General features: G+C 34.3%; 1 protein-coding gene across 1 annotated transcript; it reads left to right on the plus strand.

The window, feature by feature from the left end:
* The first annotated feature begins 11,150 nt into the window (after positions 1 to 11,150).
* LOC126661871 (cytochrome P450 81Q32-like) lies at positions 11,151 to 15,782 on the plus strand. The gene is made up of 2 exons (XM_050355752.1): positions 11,151 to 12,026; positions 15,107 to 15,782. The coding sequence occupies exons 1-2, from the start codon at positions 11,151 to 11,153 to the stop codon at positions 15,707 to 15,709; spliced, it is 1,479 nt and encodes a 492-aa protein (XP_050211709.1). The 3' UTR covers positions 15,710 to 15,782.
* The last annotated feature ends 494 nt before the right edge of the window (positions 15,783 to 16,276 follow it).

Raw genomic sequence — 16,276 nt, forward strand, 5'->3', positions numbered from 1 at the left:
AGCTTCTTAGGAAGCTGTCTCGATTCGAGACAAAAGAAGCAGATTATTCTGCTTCTCTTTTCTTGGTGTCTCGAATCGAGACACCTATTTAACAAGGGTGTCTCGATTCGAGACACTTGACTTAGGGGGAGATCTTTGAAATTTTCTCATTGGCTCTTATTTGCTTCACATGGATTGATGATGTGGCACGATCCTAACCCTTCAAGATTCAAATTTTTGACATGGATCACCAACTTCCAATACATCTTGGCCCTTCAAACCATAGCTATGAATTTAGCCATAAAAAGGACTCCATCACTTCATCTTCTCCACCATTCCATACCTAAATTAGAAAACCTCCATATCCAAAAGCTTCTTTCTCTTTCATCAAGCCAAATCTTCAAGAAGCCCTAGCCACCATTCAATCTAGCCAAATTTAATTCCAAACACATTTCCGAACACCCTTTTCCCCCCTCAACATGTCAAGATCAACGAGGTCAAAAGGGAAAGCATCCATGCCGCCCGTTGAAGAAGAACAACCCATTAGAGCATTTCGTTCAACCCGGAAAACCACCGCCTCCGGTGCTCGAGTTACCGGAGTGAATACCCCGGGTTCTCTAATAAGGTTGTACGAGGCACCTTTTGAAATTCGGACAAGGGATGAAGGAGAGTTATACAAGAAGCTTAAGAAGCGAGGAATAGCCGATCATTACGCCATTCATTGGGAAACCTTGGAAAAGCTAAAAATCCGGGAGGGGATTGAAGACGCCCTTGGATGCTTCCAATTGGGCAAGATGGCCAAATCACCACACGAGTTTTGCGAAGAACTCATTTACGAATTCTTCACAACATTAAAGGAGGTACCCGGAGAAGATGCGAGCCTTGCCTATCGGTTAGGGGGAAAGGAATTGGTATACACGTTGAAGAATTTGTGCGACGATTTTAATCTTGATAATGACGGAATCAAGTGGATGCCTTCAAGTGAAAACTTTGATGACAATAAAGTATGGAACGTGGCTTCGGGAAAAGCGGTATATGATCCACACAAGTCCAAGTTGAATGAAGTGCGGGATATATATGAGGTGGTTCTTCTCAAGTGGTACGGCCATTGCTATTGTGGGCGTCATGAGTATAACAAAGTGGCAAGAAGCGATTTGCTCATTCTTCGGGTTTTGCAAAATGTTGGCGATACGAGTTGCGATATCAACTTAGCATACCGGTTCTTGAAAATGGTGCAAGAGGTACCTCGGAAAACAAAGAGGTTGGGGTTCGGATGGTTCATTTTGCACTTAGCACGGAAAGACCCGGATTTTGACGAAACGAGGTATCGGATCGTGTCCCCCAAATTGTTTGATGTAGGTCACCTCTCTACGGGTGCCTTTGTGAAGAAGGGCCGGATTGCGGGCAAATATTTGCAAGAAATTTGGGAAGATGCCCATCGCGGCGAGCGACATCCATTTGAGGAGGAGAATGAACCGAGGGAAGAACCGGCTCCAAGGCGAGAAAAAGAGCAACCAAGAAGGAAAGATAAGCATGTGGCCGGTACTAGCGCCGAGCAAGAAGAGGTTCCGGAAGGGGCCCAATGGGAGCAACCTCCCCCATATGATTTCCAAGCGGATCAACGCGCTTTTATGGCGGAACAAAGAAGGATGTGGAAGAAGATGGAATATAGGCAAGAAAGGATGCAACATCGCATAAGGAGGCATGAACAAAAGATGCAAGAGTTTTACAATGCCCAAGGCGGTCCGCGTTTCCCGTCTCCAACACCTTCGCCGGAGCCACCCGAGTTCGATTGAACTCGAAGATTTGCTTTCTTCAACTCTAACTCATGCAATTTTCCGTTTTATTTCATTGCCATGGGGACATAGCATAGAAATAGTGTGAGGAGGGGTTGTTGAAAATATGAATGCGTTAGAGTCTCGGTTTTATTGTTTTGTTTTTAATGTTTGTGTTGTAGGAGTCTAGTTGTTTGATTATTTTTTTTATATATGTTGTTTGTTTTGAGTCACCTCGCACTAAATCTTTGGCTTGTGTTGTTGGAAGCATGATTAGTGGCCTTGGTGTACTTGTGAAAATTATTCCCGATCAATGAAGTTGTCAATTGCATTTTTCTAGCTTAATCAATCAAGTGTGGATATGTTTAATAAGATGCAAGTTGTATGACATGGTTCAATGAAGTTAGAATTAATTCATTGTGAATTGGTTTTGTGTTTTGACAAGTTTGTAGTACTTAATGCGGATGCATGATGTGTGCTTTTAAATTGACAATTTGAGCAATTTGTGAAAAATTGAGTATGATTGGCATGTGTTCATAGGAATTAAGTATTTAGCATGACCCCTTTTATTGAGCGTTTATTGAGCCTATTTGTTGTGATGAGTGTCGATTGCTTGCTAAATTCCTAGAACTTGCTTGGTGTCCGCTCAAGACTATAGAGGTTGAGTGTCAATGACTGGATGAATATGGCATTAGGAATACCCCAAATTTTTGAACAAAATCACTTAAAAGCCTACCCTCTACCCTTAGAATCACCATTTGAGCCTAAGCCTTTCCTTGACAAACACAAATCACACAACTTCCCGTCAACAATTTACCTCTTAAAACACCCAAATTTGATTTGAATAACTTAATAATGAGAAAAATGTGACACTAGCTTGATGACTAGAAAGAAATGTGAAAGTGCTAAAAGAATAGGAATTTGCCTCGAGAAAAAGAAAAAGAAAGAAAGAATAAAAACAACATCAAGAAGAAAGAAGAAAACAAAAGAAAAAGAGGAAAATGAAGAATAGAAAAAGAAAGAAAGAATAAACAAAGGCAATAGAAAATTCAAAAGTTCACAAGTGTTGAAAATCCGAGATAGGTCGGAAGTGTATTAGAAAAGAGTCGTTCAAATCAAGTTTTAGCCAAGTATCCAAATCTACCTACCCCTAACCCATAGCCAAGTTACAACCCTCACAAGTCCATATGATAGTTGTTGATTACCGAACCAAATAGTGGAGTTCGGGACTAAAAGCAAGCTTATGGTGAATGAGCACGATGTGAGTTTAAATGATTACCTTAAACACTTGTGTGTTGGAGTGACATCTTGTGAGATTCATTTTGCTTTGCTTGATTTCTATGAGCATTATGCCATGAGTTACCGCTTCTTTTTGGCCAATGTGTGCATGTCCCGTAGATGATTGTAACTCCGAATTTGCTTAACACAAATGCCTTACCAATAGTATTCTCAATGTCATTGGACTATGTCATTATAATTGCATTCATCGTTGGTTGCATCGCTTACGATTGATAAAACTAGAAGTTTATTTTGTGCCTTCATTGGTTGGGAGTTCGCATGTTGTCGTGTGTTTACAATCACCAAGGTTGTTAATTGTTGTGGTTGATAGTGAGATTCATTTCTTGCTTGGGGACAAGCAAGGTTTTAGTGTGAGGAGGTTTGATAGGAGTAAAATACTCCTATCTTTAGGATGTCTTTTCGTATGCTTTTATATGCATTCACCTTATTTTTCAAGGGAATTGTATACCTTATAGAGGGTGTGTATGTTTCAGGGAATCAAGAGCATTACAGAGAGTTTTGAGGCCGGAATAGTGGAAAATGAGCGGAAGCGGAAGTCAAGTGCGAAAGGAGCTAAAGCCGGAAGCAGGCGAATCAACTTCCCTCTTTTAAAGAGGTGTCTCGAATCGAGACACCCCACTTATTTGTGTGTCTCGATTCGAGACACTACAGGATGAGAAGCAGATTTTTCTGCTTGATGTGTCTCGAATCGAGACACATCCATAAGTTGTGTGTCTCGATTCGAGACAAGAAGGAAAGAGGGGATTTCAGCTTTTGGACATTTCCTTATTGGGCCAAACATCCAAGATTGGGTTGTACTTTATTCCTTGTTTTGGGTAGTACTATATAAGGATACCTTATTTTCCTTTTTAGGGTTATGCACTAGATTTAGATTTGTAGCCCCCATTACCTTCTACTATTCTCAGCTTTTTGAATTACACTTGTTCTTAGTGCTATTTTGAGTTTTATGTTATGGATTGAAGATTATTATTATTAATAGAAGATTATTGGTTCCTTATTATTGTTCTTCATTATCTCTTTTATGCTTGGATCTTCAATTATTGCAAGGTAATTAATCTCTAAACTATGTTTACTCCTAATGCTTACTTATTTAGTTATTGCTATGATGTTTGTGATGAGTAGCTAAATCCTTAGTTTAGGGGTTGTTGATGAAGTTTGGTTGTGATTAGTTGACTAGGGTTTGATTTGGGTATTAGGGTTTGTAGTGATTTGTATGCTTAATGCCTAGGATAGATTGATCTCCTAATCCTAGGTTAAGAGGGTAATTAATTAGGCGAGAGTCACTTAATAACCCGAAATTAGCAAATCACTTAATTAGGGCTTAATCACGCGAGAGCGGTTTAGGGCTTAATCGGTTTTAGGTTAACTTCGTGATTGGATTAAATTGGTATAATCGAAATCTAATTACGCGAGAGCGATTTAGATTTCGGGGTATTAATTTAATTACAATTAGTTCTAATTGCGGACTCGAGAGAGCGGATTAGGCATTTTAGAAAAACTTGACCCGAACTAATTACCAAATCAACCCCGGTTAGCTAGAATGTTTCAAATCGATTTAACAACCTCTAAACGCCTTTTACCTATTGTTTTATCCCGTTTATTATTTAATTGCTTTAGTTTTTAATTGCTTCAAGTGTTAATTTCACTAGTTTTAAATTCCGTAATCATTACTATAATTCCAATTGATCGTTGCTTTCCGAATTGAATTTCCAAATACGTGTTCGCTCACTTTAAACCTCTTGTCTTCGTGGGATCGATTCCGTATTTCCGGATTACTACAAGTTAGTATTTTTGCTAACAGTAAGTTTCAATGTAGGGTTAACTTAGTAAAAGTGTTTACAAATTAAAATATATTAATTGTTTTTTTAATTCTTGTGCTAAAGCCAAATGCGATAAATATTATATACTGGAGGGAGTAATAGTGAGAAAACAAGGTGCGATAGGCAGTTAGAATTATTCCTGAAATATTGAAGCCTCAAAAGACTCAAAGCTTCCTTCGGATCAGCACCATGTACCTTAAGAAACATTAGTTAAGCACCCTGCAATTAAAGTTAGATTAGTATTATTGTAAAGAGCAATTTACATAAGAGGCAATGATTACTGAACAATTTATGCACAAACCTGGTTTCAACAATCTTTGGCAAGATTTATCATCTGATTCTAATGCTTTTTTACTAAAAGAAACGAACAAGGATCAATTTACCTCCTCAACTTGACGCAAAATATTAAAAAAGTTATTTTCAAAAAAATCGATCAAAACACGCACGAGTTACCATTTTGTATCACTTCCACCTGTCTGCCAAGCAAAGAGAGTGAGACGTCTTATTAATTCTAATTAGCCTTAATTATTCTTTATTAACTATTATTAACTTTAATTCTCCCTAATTAAAAACCTAATAGAATTCTAGTTAAAATTTTAATTAGTCCTAATTAACTGTAATTATTCCAACTATATTTTTTTGTAAATGATATATATTAGCACTGCTACAAGGAGTGACAAGAAAAAACAAGAGCTACAAGAAAACCAGCTGAATCAAGACTTGAAAAAGAAATCTACGTTCATAAAGACATCATTACTACTATACGGAAAAGAAGGATGGTATCTGTAATGAACCACATCCTTAAAAATACAAATAAAAACAAGATATTTGTAATTCGAATATGTATCCTTGAAGACTTTTTTGTTTCTGACTTTTTTAAAATTTTCATATACTAAAAAACCAAATAATACCCCACAACTTCGTGTATTTAACTTTAACAAGTATAATCCATTCAAAAAAGAAGTTTTCAATGTCAGGAGGAGCCAACCAACCCATAATCTGAAGACGATCAAGAAAGTAACATCGAAAGACCCAAGCATTCATATAATGTAAAACAATATGGAGGCACGTTTCTTTCTCGATGCACATAACATAATATTACTGATTAAGAGAGAGAAAACCTCGCTGAAAAAGAAACGAGTTTGAAGTAATACGCTCCTTATGCAAAAGCAAAATGAAAAATTGGAGTCTCGGCGGGATTTGATGTTTCCATAACCAGATCAAGAACCTATTTCCTGCACCCGAACTGAGATTTTTCAATCTGTAGAAATTCGCCGGAGAGAAGCTGTTAATGTTGTTGCTCCAGAAGACACATCCAGGCCTGCTGTAAACAATATGAGTTCGTTTAAAAATGGCTCTAATGTTATCCCAAATTGCAGCCTCTCCAATTCTGAGTCTCCGCTTCCAAAAAATGCGCTGAAAAACACCATTCAAATCTGCTACATCATGAAGTAAAACCTCTTTATTCAAGGATAAATTAAATTGATGAGGATGAGACGCGGATAAAGGTAAACCTTGGCCTTCAAACCAAATATCCTTCCAAAATAAAATACTCTCTCCATTATCCACCTTAAACTGAACCTTTCCATAAAACAAGTTCCAAATCTCAGAATTATTAACACAAACCTTGCGAATACCCTTTCAGATTGCCGAGAGGCTGCCATTATTTGCATAGGTAAGGTCGTGCTAAGAGCTTAACAAAGAGCTCTCGCTAGTCACTAAATACCAAAGTAAACTCCTATCGCAAAGGGCGAATTTCCATACCCACATAAGCATCAGACTTTGATTTTTTAGATGCAGTGACAGAATGTTTAAACCACCAATGAAAGTAGGAAGACAAACCGTTTCCTAAGAAACTATCCAAATCCCCCTCCTCAAAGTAGAACACGGCCATAAGAACCTGCACATATAACTCTCTCACTACTAGAAATTCGTTGATTAGTGACGGATTTTAGCGACGGATTTCAAATCCGTCGCTAAAATTAATATTACCGACGGATTGAAAATCTGTCGCTAATTCCTAATAAAAATTGGCGGGATGATTCCCGCCAATGAAAATTGCACTTTTAGCGACGGATTGTTGAATCCGTCGCTAAAAGTAAATAAATAGCGACGGATTGTTTAATCCGTCGCTAAAAGTTCTATTTTAAAAAAAATTAGTTAATAGAAAAAAATTTATTATTAATTAAAAAATAAATATTTATTAATTAAAAAATATTATTAATTAAAAAGTTATTATTAATTAAAAAAATTATTAATTAAAAAAATTATTCATTAAAAAAATATTATTAAATCAACAAAATTATTATTTATTAAAAAATATTATTAATAAAAGTATTTGAATTAAAAATATTAATGTAAAAAATAATTATATTCAAATGTGGGGGTAAAGTGTAAAAGCAATAATTTGTTGTTTTTATTTAAAATAATTATAAAAAAGTTATTAAAAATATTAAGTATAAAAAATAATTAGTATGGAAAAAATCTATTTTATATCGTGGAAGTAAATTGTGAGAGCAAATATTTGTTGCTTTTAGTTATATTTAAATATAATATACATACATATATAACAAGAATATGAGCTGGTTAAGATGGAGTTACGCGTGGGGGAACTCCAAAGTTAATGAGCTTTGGATGGGAGCAATGGAAGGATGGGTGACCTACTGGGAAGTTGGGAAATTTGCGGATGGATGACAGTGTGTGGTCTATCGCGGGTGGTTGGGTGACAGTGTGTGGTCTATCGCGGGTGGTTGGGTTCGGTGGGCTACCGATTAAATAATATTATATTTTATGATTTTAATTAATTTTTTTTAATTTTTAAAAATTAGCGACGGATTAAAATCCGTCGCTAAAATCCGTCGCTAATTTTTTAATAATCCGTCGGTAAACTTTTTCTTCTGTCGCTAAAAAAATTTGCGACCAGAAATCCACCGACGGACAACGTCCGTCGGTAATCCGTCGGCAAACACATTTGCCGACGGATTTTGGCTGTTTAGCGACGGAAATTTCCGTCGCTAAACAGCAAATTTCTAGTAGTGTCTATCGAAGCAATAATAGACGAAGGCATTGCAAAATTGCACATAGAGTAAACATGTAAGCTTGCTAGAACGGACTAAATCAAAACCAAAAGATCCGCTGGCGAAAGGAAATTAACTTTCCAATTGGCTAAGTTATGCAAAATATTCTGCCTCGGCGGGGCAAAATTAGCTAGATTCAATGCTTTATTTGACAAGAGCAAACACAAATAAACAATTGGCAATTTTTCAATTTCGCAGTTCAAAAAACTAGCAGATGTTTTAAATCCAAATTTATTACATTCAATCCAATAATAGAGCTCTTTTTAGAAATTTACACTTAAGCTAGAAATAAGCTCAAAAGATCGGAGAATTTGCAATAAATTTTTGATCATATCCAAATCACTCGACAAAATAAGAATGTGTCATTTGTGAGCTGCCGAATAGAAAGAGATTCTTGATAACCCCGAATCTCGATTTTAATTGTCCAAATTAGGACACGTGGCACTGTTTAGTGCTTTAAAAAGTACGGGTATTACAGTGTGAAATCGCAAATGCTACCTTATAGGGAGGGGTGAATAAGGTGTTTTAAAAATTAAGAAGAGATTAAGAGATAGAGATTGACACAAGGGATTTAGAGTGGTTCGAATCACAAGTCAATCCTACTCCACTACTCAATCAAAGATTGAGATTTTGATAATTCACTAATATGTGTTTTAAAGCTTAACACAAACTAATACAAAAAGAGATTTTCTAAAGCTAATCTCAAACTTACAAAGTGATTTTTCAAGACTAATCACAAACCTACAAACACTTAATGATTAATCAAACAATTGATAATCAACAACACGAAAGGAAAGCAATCAATGTAAATTGATACACAATAAATATTTTAGAAATAAGAAATTGAATGCTTATAATCTTTGGTTGTTGATAAAGTGTCTAATCAAATAAATGTGGTAGACAAGGGGTATTTATAACCCCAACAACCTTCCCTTGAAGCTTCTATATCAAAGTACATTTTGCTCTGAAAAAGTCCTTGTCGCGCCCGTGATATTTGAACTTCAGGGATTCCGCCAATGGGTGCAAGGCAAGTGTCATCCTTTGGTAGGGGTGCTCAGAAAGAGCCGTTGGACCTCCAACGGTCATATGCATCGCGCCCGTAATGGGTTCGTAGCGCCCGTGATGAAAGTCCAAACCCAAAGGGGTTTTGATCTGGCCATGAATCTCGCCCGTGATGGATAGTATAGCGCCCGAGATATGTGTATCACGCCCGTGATGCCAAAGGCATCTCGGGCGCGATATGCTACTGGAACTAGTCGAAATTTGGATTTTTTGGTTCTCGCTAGAAAGCTCTGATTCGACCCGGGATGGTTTCTATATGTTCCTACACACTAATAAACATGATTAGTCTCTTTAAATTGATTGTCAAACTCAAAATTATGGTTCAAATGGGACTTGGTCCAACACAGTGTTTGTATCGCGTAATTCGGTTAAGTGCAATGGTTCTACAACTAGATTTTGGCTTGCTAAATGTTTAAGTTCGAACTCTTTTGATAGGGAGTTATTCCTTTGTTCAGACTTTGTTGGAATTGTAATTTTATAGTCTTAGAAATATTTGATTTCAACCGGTTACCTTTAGCAAATTCACCTGGTCTAGTCCTCTCGCATTGGTGAAGCAGCTGATTTTCTCTGTCTTAATAACTGCTTGCAGCAACTGATCAGCTCTCTATTGGCAGACAAGATTTGGCTTTCTAGTTAGGTTCCAAAGACTACTCCTCGGGTTCTATGCTTCGCTTGATCAGGGATAATTTGGCTGGTTCTGACGAGTTAGGCTGGGGGAATGATTTTATCCGCATTATTTGGGCAACAAAGCTTCCACATCAGATTCAATTCTTTCATTGAATTTTAGCGAGAGATAGAATTTCTTCAAATTTAACTTTGGCTAGGAGGGGTATAATTTTGCAAGAAAACAATGTTCGTTTATTATGTTTTGAGGATGAGACGTTGATTCATATGCTTCATTGTCATTTTACTTGGCGTCTTTGGATGCATGTTGTTTGCTTGAGTGATAACATCTGAATTTCGTCGTTTTTCTTAGAGCATTTTTTCAACCAATATAGGAAAAAATACAAGACTTCATGGAATTTTTTTTTTTTTTTGGTACATGGTCCATGAGAAATTTCTTAAACGGACAACTATGAGACAATACCATGACACCTTTAATTTTTTTACATTTTGATTAATCCCCACTCGAGTAGTGTAGGTCACTTGCAGAAGGCATACTCTAATCCAAATTTCAAACGGCTGCATACGTGACTACGGTTCATACTCGCAATCTCACTTACACTAGAAGAGCGCCTTACCAACTCAACTCCACCCTGGGGTTTGATTTGGTTCTTCATTGATTGGTCTTTATGGAAAGCGAGAAATAGATAGGTCTTCAAGTTCAAGATAAGCAAGATTGATAGACTCATTTTTTATAGCATTAAACAGTTTTGTTTTACAAGACTTTTCATCCAAACTTCTCCATTTCTAGCTTGGATGTTTTTAGAAGTTTGGATTAATTTTGTATCCGATCTAATTGTATTAGGGGCCGTTTGATTTAAGGTCGGGAATCATAATCGGAATGAGAATGGAAATGAAAAAGAATGGGAAATGATGAAATGGTTATTTCATACGCTGTTTTCTTCAATAAATTAGTGTAGTAATCAGAATGGGTAAAATTTACAAATTAATTATATTTTTATAAAAACATATTAAATTATTTTTATTTTTATTTTTCAAAAGAAATTTATTTTTAATTTTTTGAAAAAATTGTTTGTTTATTTTTTTAAAAATAATTTTAATTTAAAAATATATATAATTTTTATTTTTAAATAAATATTTGAAAATATTTTTTTATTAATCATATATTATTTATTTATTATAAAAGTATTTAGTTGAATTTCGATTGTCATGCGAATGAAAAGTTTATTTTCATGGGGGAAATAGGGAATAAGTGATTTCCATTAAAGGTGTAATCACATTTTCATTCCCTTGTAAATTTTGATAAATAATTAAAATCATCCATTCACATTTCGATTCCCCTCTTGTTTTTTGACCAACTAAACACCTCCTCAATTTTTTTGCTTATATCATTTATCAAAATAAATAATTTCAATGATGTGAATATCAAGACTCATAATTACTTACATACAACTAATTCTATATCTATATATTGAGATCCACGTTTATCAATCACATACAAAGAAATGAAAATCATGGACGAAACTGCGTCAAACACAATAATGATCACTTTGTTTCTAGCTTCATATTTATTGATTAAAATAACAAGAAAGCGACCCAAAAACCTTCCCCCAACTCCACTTTCTCTTCCGATCATCGGCCACCTTCATCTTCTAAAGAAACCCCTTCATCAAGCCCTCAACAACCTCTCGCAGAAATACGGCCCCATAATCAGCCTCCGTCTCGGAAGCCACCGAGCAATTAGTATATCATCAGCATCCGCTGCGGAAGAGTGCTTCACAAAGAATGGCGCTGTTTTCGCGAACCGCCCTCATTCCTTGTTCGGCAAGTACGTATCATACAACAACACTGGTCTTGTATTAGAGGACTACAATGACCATTATCGAAACCTTCGACGTATTGTCACCGTTGAAGTCTTATCTTCCAATCGTCTGAATAAGTTTTTAAGCATTCGAGCAGACGAAGTCAAGTTTTTACTCGGCAGGCTTTATAGAGTTTCTTGCGAAGGCTTTGCTAGGGTTGAGTTGAGGCCACTGCTTATGGATCTTGCAAGTAACATAATTATGAGGATGGTTGTAGGAAAGAGATACTACGGCGATGAAACGAACGCGGAAGAGGGAAGACGATTTCGGAAGATAGTGACAGACTTTGAGGAATGTTTTGAGATGATATATATTGGAGATGTGATTCCTAGTTTGAAATGGACTGATTTTGGGAGATCTGCAAAGAAATATATGAATCTTGGCCAACGTTTTGATTCATTTTTGCAAGGACTCGTCGATGAGCATCATATGGACAAGAACAGAGATACGATGATCAATCATTTGCTTGCTATGCAGGAGTCTGATCCACATTCTTATTCTGATGAAATTATCAAAGGCCTCATTCAGGTTACTCCAATCTTCATCTTAAATTTTGGATAATTGATTTTGAGAGTAAATGAACATATAATTTTTTCATTTCTTTTTGGTCAATAAACTTTCTTTTTTTGAATTTTTTAATTTTCCGGCAAAAACATACTTTGATGGTAGCCGAAATTTATTTCTTTATTTATATAAAAACTTGCCACGAATGCACAATTTGGCTTAAAAACTCCTTTTTAAAATAAGATTGTGTATGCATGATAACTTTTTCAAATAAAAATAACAAAATCCAGTTGTCACATATCAACTTTCGGCTGCCATCTAATAATGTTTAGCGACTGAAATGAAAAAAAAAGTAATTGATTCAAAAAGTATATAAACTTTGGAGTTAGTTCATGGCAAAATTTATTTGGAGGCTCTTATATTTTACTACTTTTATTCAAAAGCTTCCTACCGTACAAATATTTCTTCTAGTCCCTCTATTTATTTAATTTTCGATTTTTATATATCTTTTAGGCTAATCCCCTGAAAAAACCTCCACCTTTTAGCCCCTTTTCGTTTGCACCCTCACGTTGCAAAATCACCAATTTTACCCAAATCCGCATCTTTTGTTTTCAATTCCACCCTCCAATATTAAAATTAACACCTTTTAGTTTCAATTGCACCCTAAAGCATTAAATTGACCTCTTTTTCAATACTTCACATTTCAACATATATCTTAATTAGTCCTCAATGTTATATTTAAACCAAAAAACTCATCTTCTTTAAAAAAAATTATTAATAATTTTTTATTTAATACAAATAATTATTATTATGTTATAAAAATTCACTTTTTCAATACTTCATATTATTATGCTATAAAAATACAATCAAATAAAAACAATAAAAAGAATAAAAAGAATTTACCACGGCATTTAATGAATATCTATTAAAATAAACCAACTTTTTAAGATCATAAGGGGTAAAATGCTTTCAACAAGCAGACGACGTAAGCCTATTCATTTTTCTTTGATTTTGCATTCTATCACTCTTTCTCTGCTTCGTCAATTGCTTTGCTTGTTTCAGTTTATTTACTTGAGACTTATTGATCCGCCGTTTTTGAAGGAAACACCAGGCCCGTTAATGTTGATGCCGTGAAGCGACTCCGACCACCACTCGTAGGGCGGAATTCCGAGCCTTGTAACTCCTGATGCATTGTCTGATAACTGTTTGATTCTTTTAGATGGGTTAGGATTGAAATTAGTGGGTTTGCTCTTTGTGGATATTGGTAAAGATTGGTTACAGAAGGTATGAGAATTATGGAGTGGCGGCTGACTGGAGACGGTGTAGTGGATGGGCAAGGGCTGAGATTTGTTAAGAGTACTACTAATTTTTGAAATTTTAGGAAAGATGGGATTTTTGTTTTAAATATAACATTGAGGACTATTTAGAATATAAGTTAAAAAGTGAAGGTTATATTAAATATTTTTTTTAGTGAAAAGAGGTTAATTTGATACTTAAGGGTGGAATTGAAAATAAAAGGTGCAGATTTGGGTAAAATTGGTGATTTTGCAACGTGATGGTGCAAACAAAAAGGGGCTAAAAGGTGGAGGTTTTTTCAGGAGATTAGCCTATCTTTTATTGGAATTTTGTAAATATTTTGTAAGTAGAGAGACTGAAAGTAAACTAATAAGAGCATAATAATCGAAAATTAAATAAATAAAAGGACCGGATGAAAACATTTTTACAGTAAAGAATTTTTGAATAAAAATTGTAAAGTATAGAGGTTTCGGAATGAGTTTATATTTTCTATTTTGGTCATAAAAGAATAATTCCTTTCATTTTTTTGTATTACAGTTCAATCATGGCCAAGCCCTTTAAAGTGCGCAAGGTCGGGGGTCCGAACACCGATCCTCACATGCCGTTGATTGCCTGTTTAATTAATTCCTGCTAATTCTTGCTAACACCTTATATAATTAGATTCTACCAATTGATAAAAAAAATATTTTAAAGAGGAAAATTTCTTTTAATATGTGCCAATCCATGTTTGATTATTTATGTCAAATTATACCTTTATACGTATATAAACAATTAATAATTATAGCACGATAACTATATATATGTCAAGTAGCCAAATGTTTTTCTTGTTGAACGAAAATAAAGTTTCATCACTAGAATAAGACAATTTACATTAAAGCATGCTTCAAACTTATCATATAAAATTTTAGAATTAGATATACCTAAAAACATTAATTAAATAATAGAAAATTATACTTCCTGTCTCAATTGAATTCTCCATTTTTTTACTTCTTTATTCCAAAACTCTTATCTGTCATCAATAATAACAATTGTTTGAATTATTGTTCTGTAATAATTTTATTTAAAATTCACTCATAAATTAATTTGTATTGCTATTTATTGAATATGTAAGAGAATTTTATAGTAAACACAGTAGAAAAAAAGTACTATTGTTTTTGTTAAACAATGCAACATAGAAAAAATGCACAACTTTATGAGAATGAAAAAAAAAATCATTCTAAAATTTTAACTATTTATTATAATTTAAATATGATTTTGATATTTTTTTAATTTTTTTTAATTTTATATTATTAAAATACACTCTTATTAAATTAATATTATGCCTAATCATCTAAAATATTTCGCCTTTTCAATATTTTTGTTCTTATTCTATATTTTCAAAATCGCAATATCCCATTTCTTGATTTTAGATTTTAATTGTACCTATTTTTTAAATTAAAATTTTCATAAATTCAAATATATCTTTCATATTTGAAAAGTAGAATAAATAAGCGATAAATATTTTTTAAAATACTAAAATTTGAGAATATAAGTAATATATGAATGACATATTTGAAAAAATTGGATACAATGGAAACTGATACTTAATAAAATTGACGCTTTTGAAAGTTTGGAATATAAATAAGAAAAAGTCAAAATTTTAAATTTTGAATGATTAAGCCTATATATAATGTTTCATGAAATTTCACTCACGTTTAAGGTTTTAGTACTTCTAAGTATTTTACAAAATACTAAATATGACTTTTCTTATGATTGTATGTTATTTTTTGGGTTATTTGTATTGTAATTGTAAACTTCATTTTGTGCAGGTTCTATTCTTGGGAGGAGCAGAAACCTCAGGCGTGACTATAGAATGGGCATTCATAAATCTGCTCAACAATCCGAGGGTACTAAAGAAACTAAAAGAAGAAATCGACACTAAAATTGGCGAAGATCGCTTAATTGAAGAATCCGATTTGCCGAATCTAAGTTACCTACAAAATGTCATATCTGAAAACTTCAGATTGTGTCCAGTTTCTCCAGTACTTGCACACAAGTCATCAGAAGATTGCACCATCGGAGGATTCGACGTGCCTGCAAATACAATGTTATTTGCGAATGCTTGGGCCATGCATAGGGATCCTACGGTATGGGATGACCCAACAAGTTTTAAACCAGAAAGATTTGAAAATAATGGTGATCAAAGATTCAAATTACTGGCATTCGGACAGGGAAGGAGATCTTGTCCGGGAGAGGGCTTAGCGATACGAACCATAAACCTGACTTTGGGTTCACTGATTCAATGCTTTGAATGGGAAAGGGTTGATGGACAAGAGATTGATACGAGGGTGAAGGTCACATCAGTTATGATCAAAGCTGAGCCCCTCCAAGTCATCTGCAAGCCCCGTCCAATTCTACATAAGCTTTTCTAAGCTTCTAGGGCAATTAGTTCCAAAAGTGTCTAAACAATTGGTTTTGTAATTTGGTGATCGAACTGTCATTTGTTTATTGTGGTTATTACATTTTTAAATTTATTTTAACACGAAGTTAAAGTCTAAAATGCATACGTGTTAGCAGAGTTTTACTTATTTTTAGTTTTTTACTTGAATATTTGACCTAAATTTCTAGTTGAACATGAAAATGAAAAGGAAATGTACTGTCATCATCGTGCACCTTTGTAGAGTTTACATTTGTGGATATTAAACTCATCCCTAACTTTTTCTTAAATTATAGAAAGGTCACAAAACAAATTTTTCTTATAAAATGGTCGCTGAAATATACCTTTTGTTACAACAATGTTTCTGTTGTTACGAAAAGATCACTAAATTTTTTGTGAATTACAAAAAAGTCACTGAGATATATCTTTTAGTATAAAAAGGTTACTGAACTATGTTTCTTTTTGTAATTTCAGCTTGCCACGTAAGCAAAAATGTTGCATTTTGCGTGAAAACGGTCCGTTTTTTTATGGGTATACCTTTTTGTAATAAAAGGTATAATTT

Source organism: Mercurialis annua, linkage group LG8 (assembly GCF_937616625.2).
Source record: "Mercurialis annua linkage group LG8, ddMerAnnu1.2, whole genome shotgun sequence".
Classification (NCBI taxonomy): Eukaryota; Viridiplantae; Streptophyta; class Magnoliopsida; order Malpighiales; family Euphorbiaceae; genus Mercurialis; species Mercurialis annua.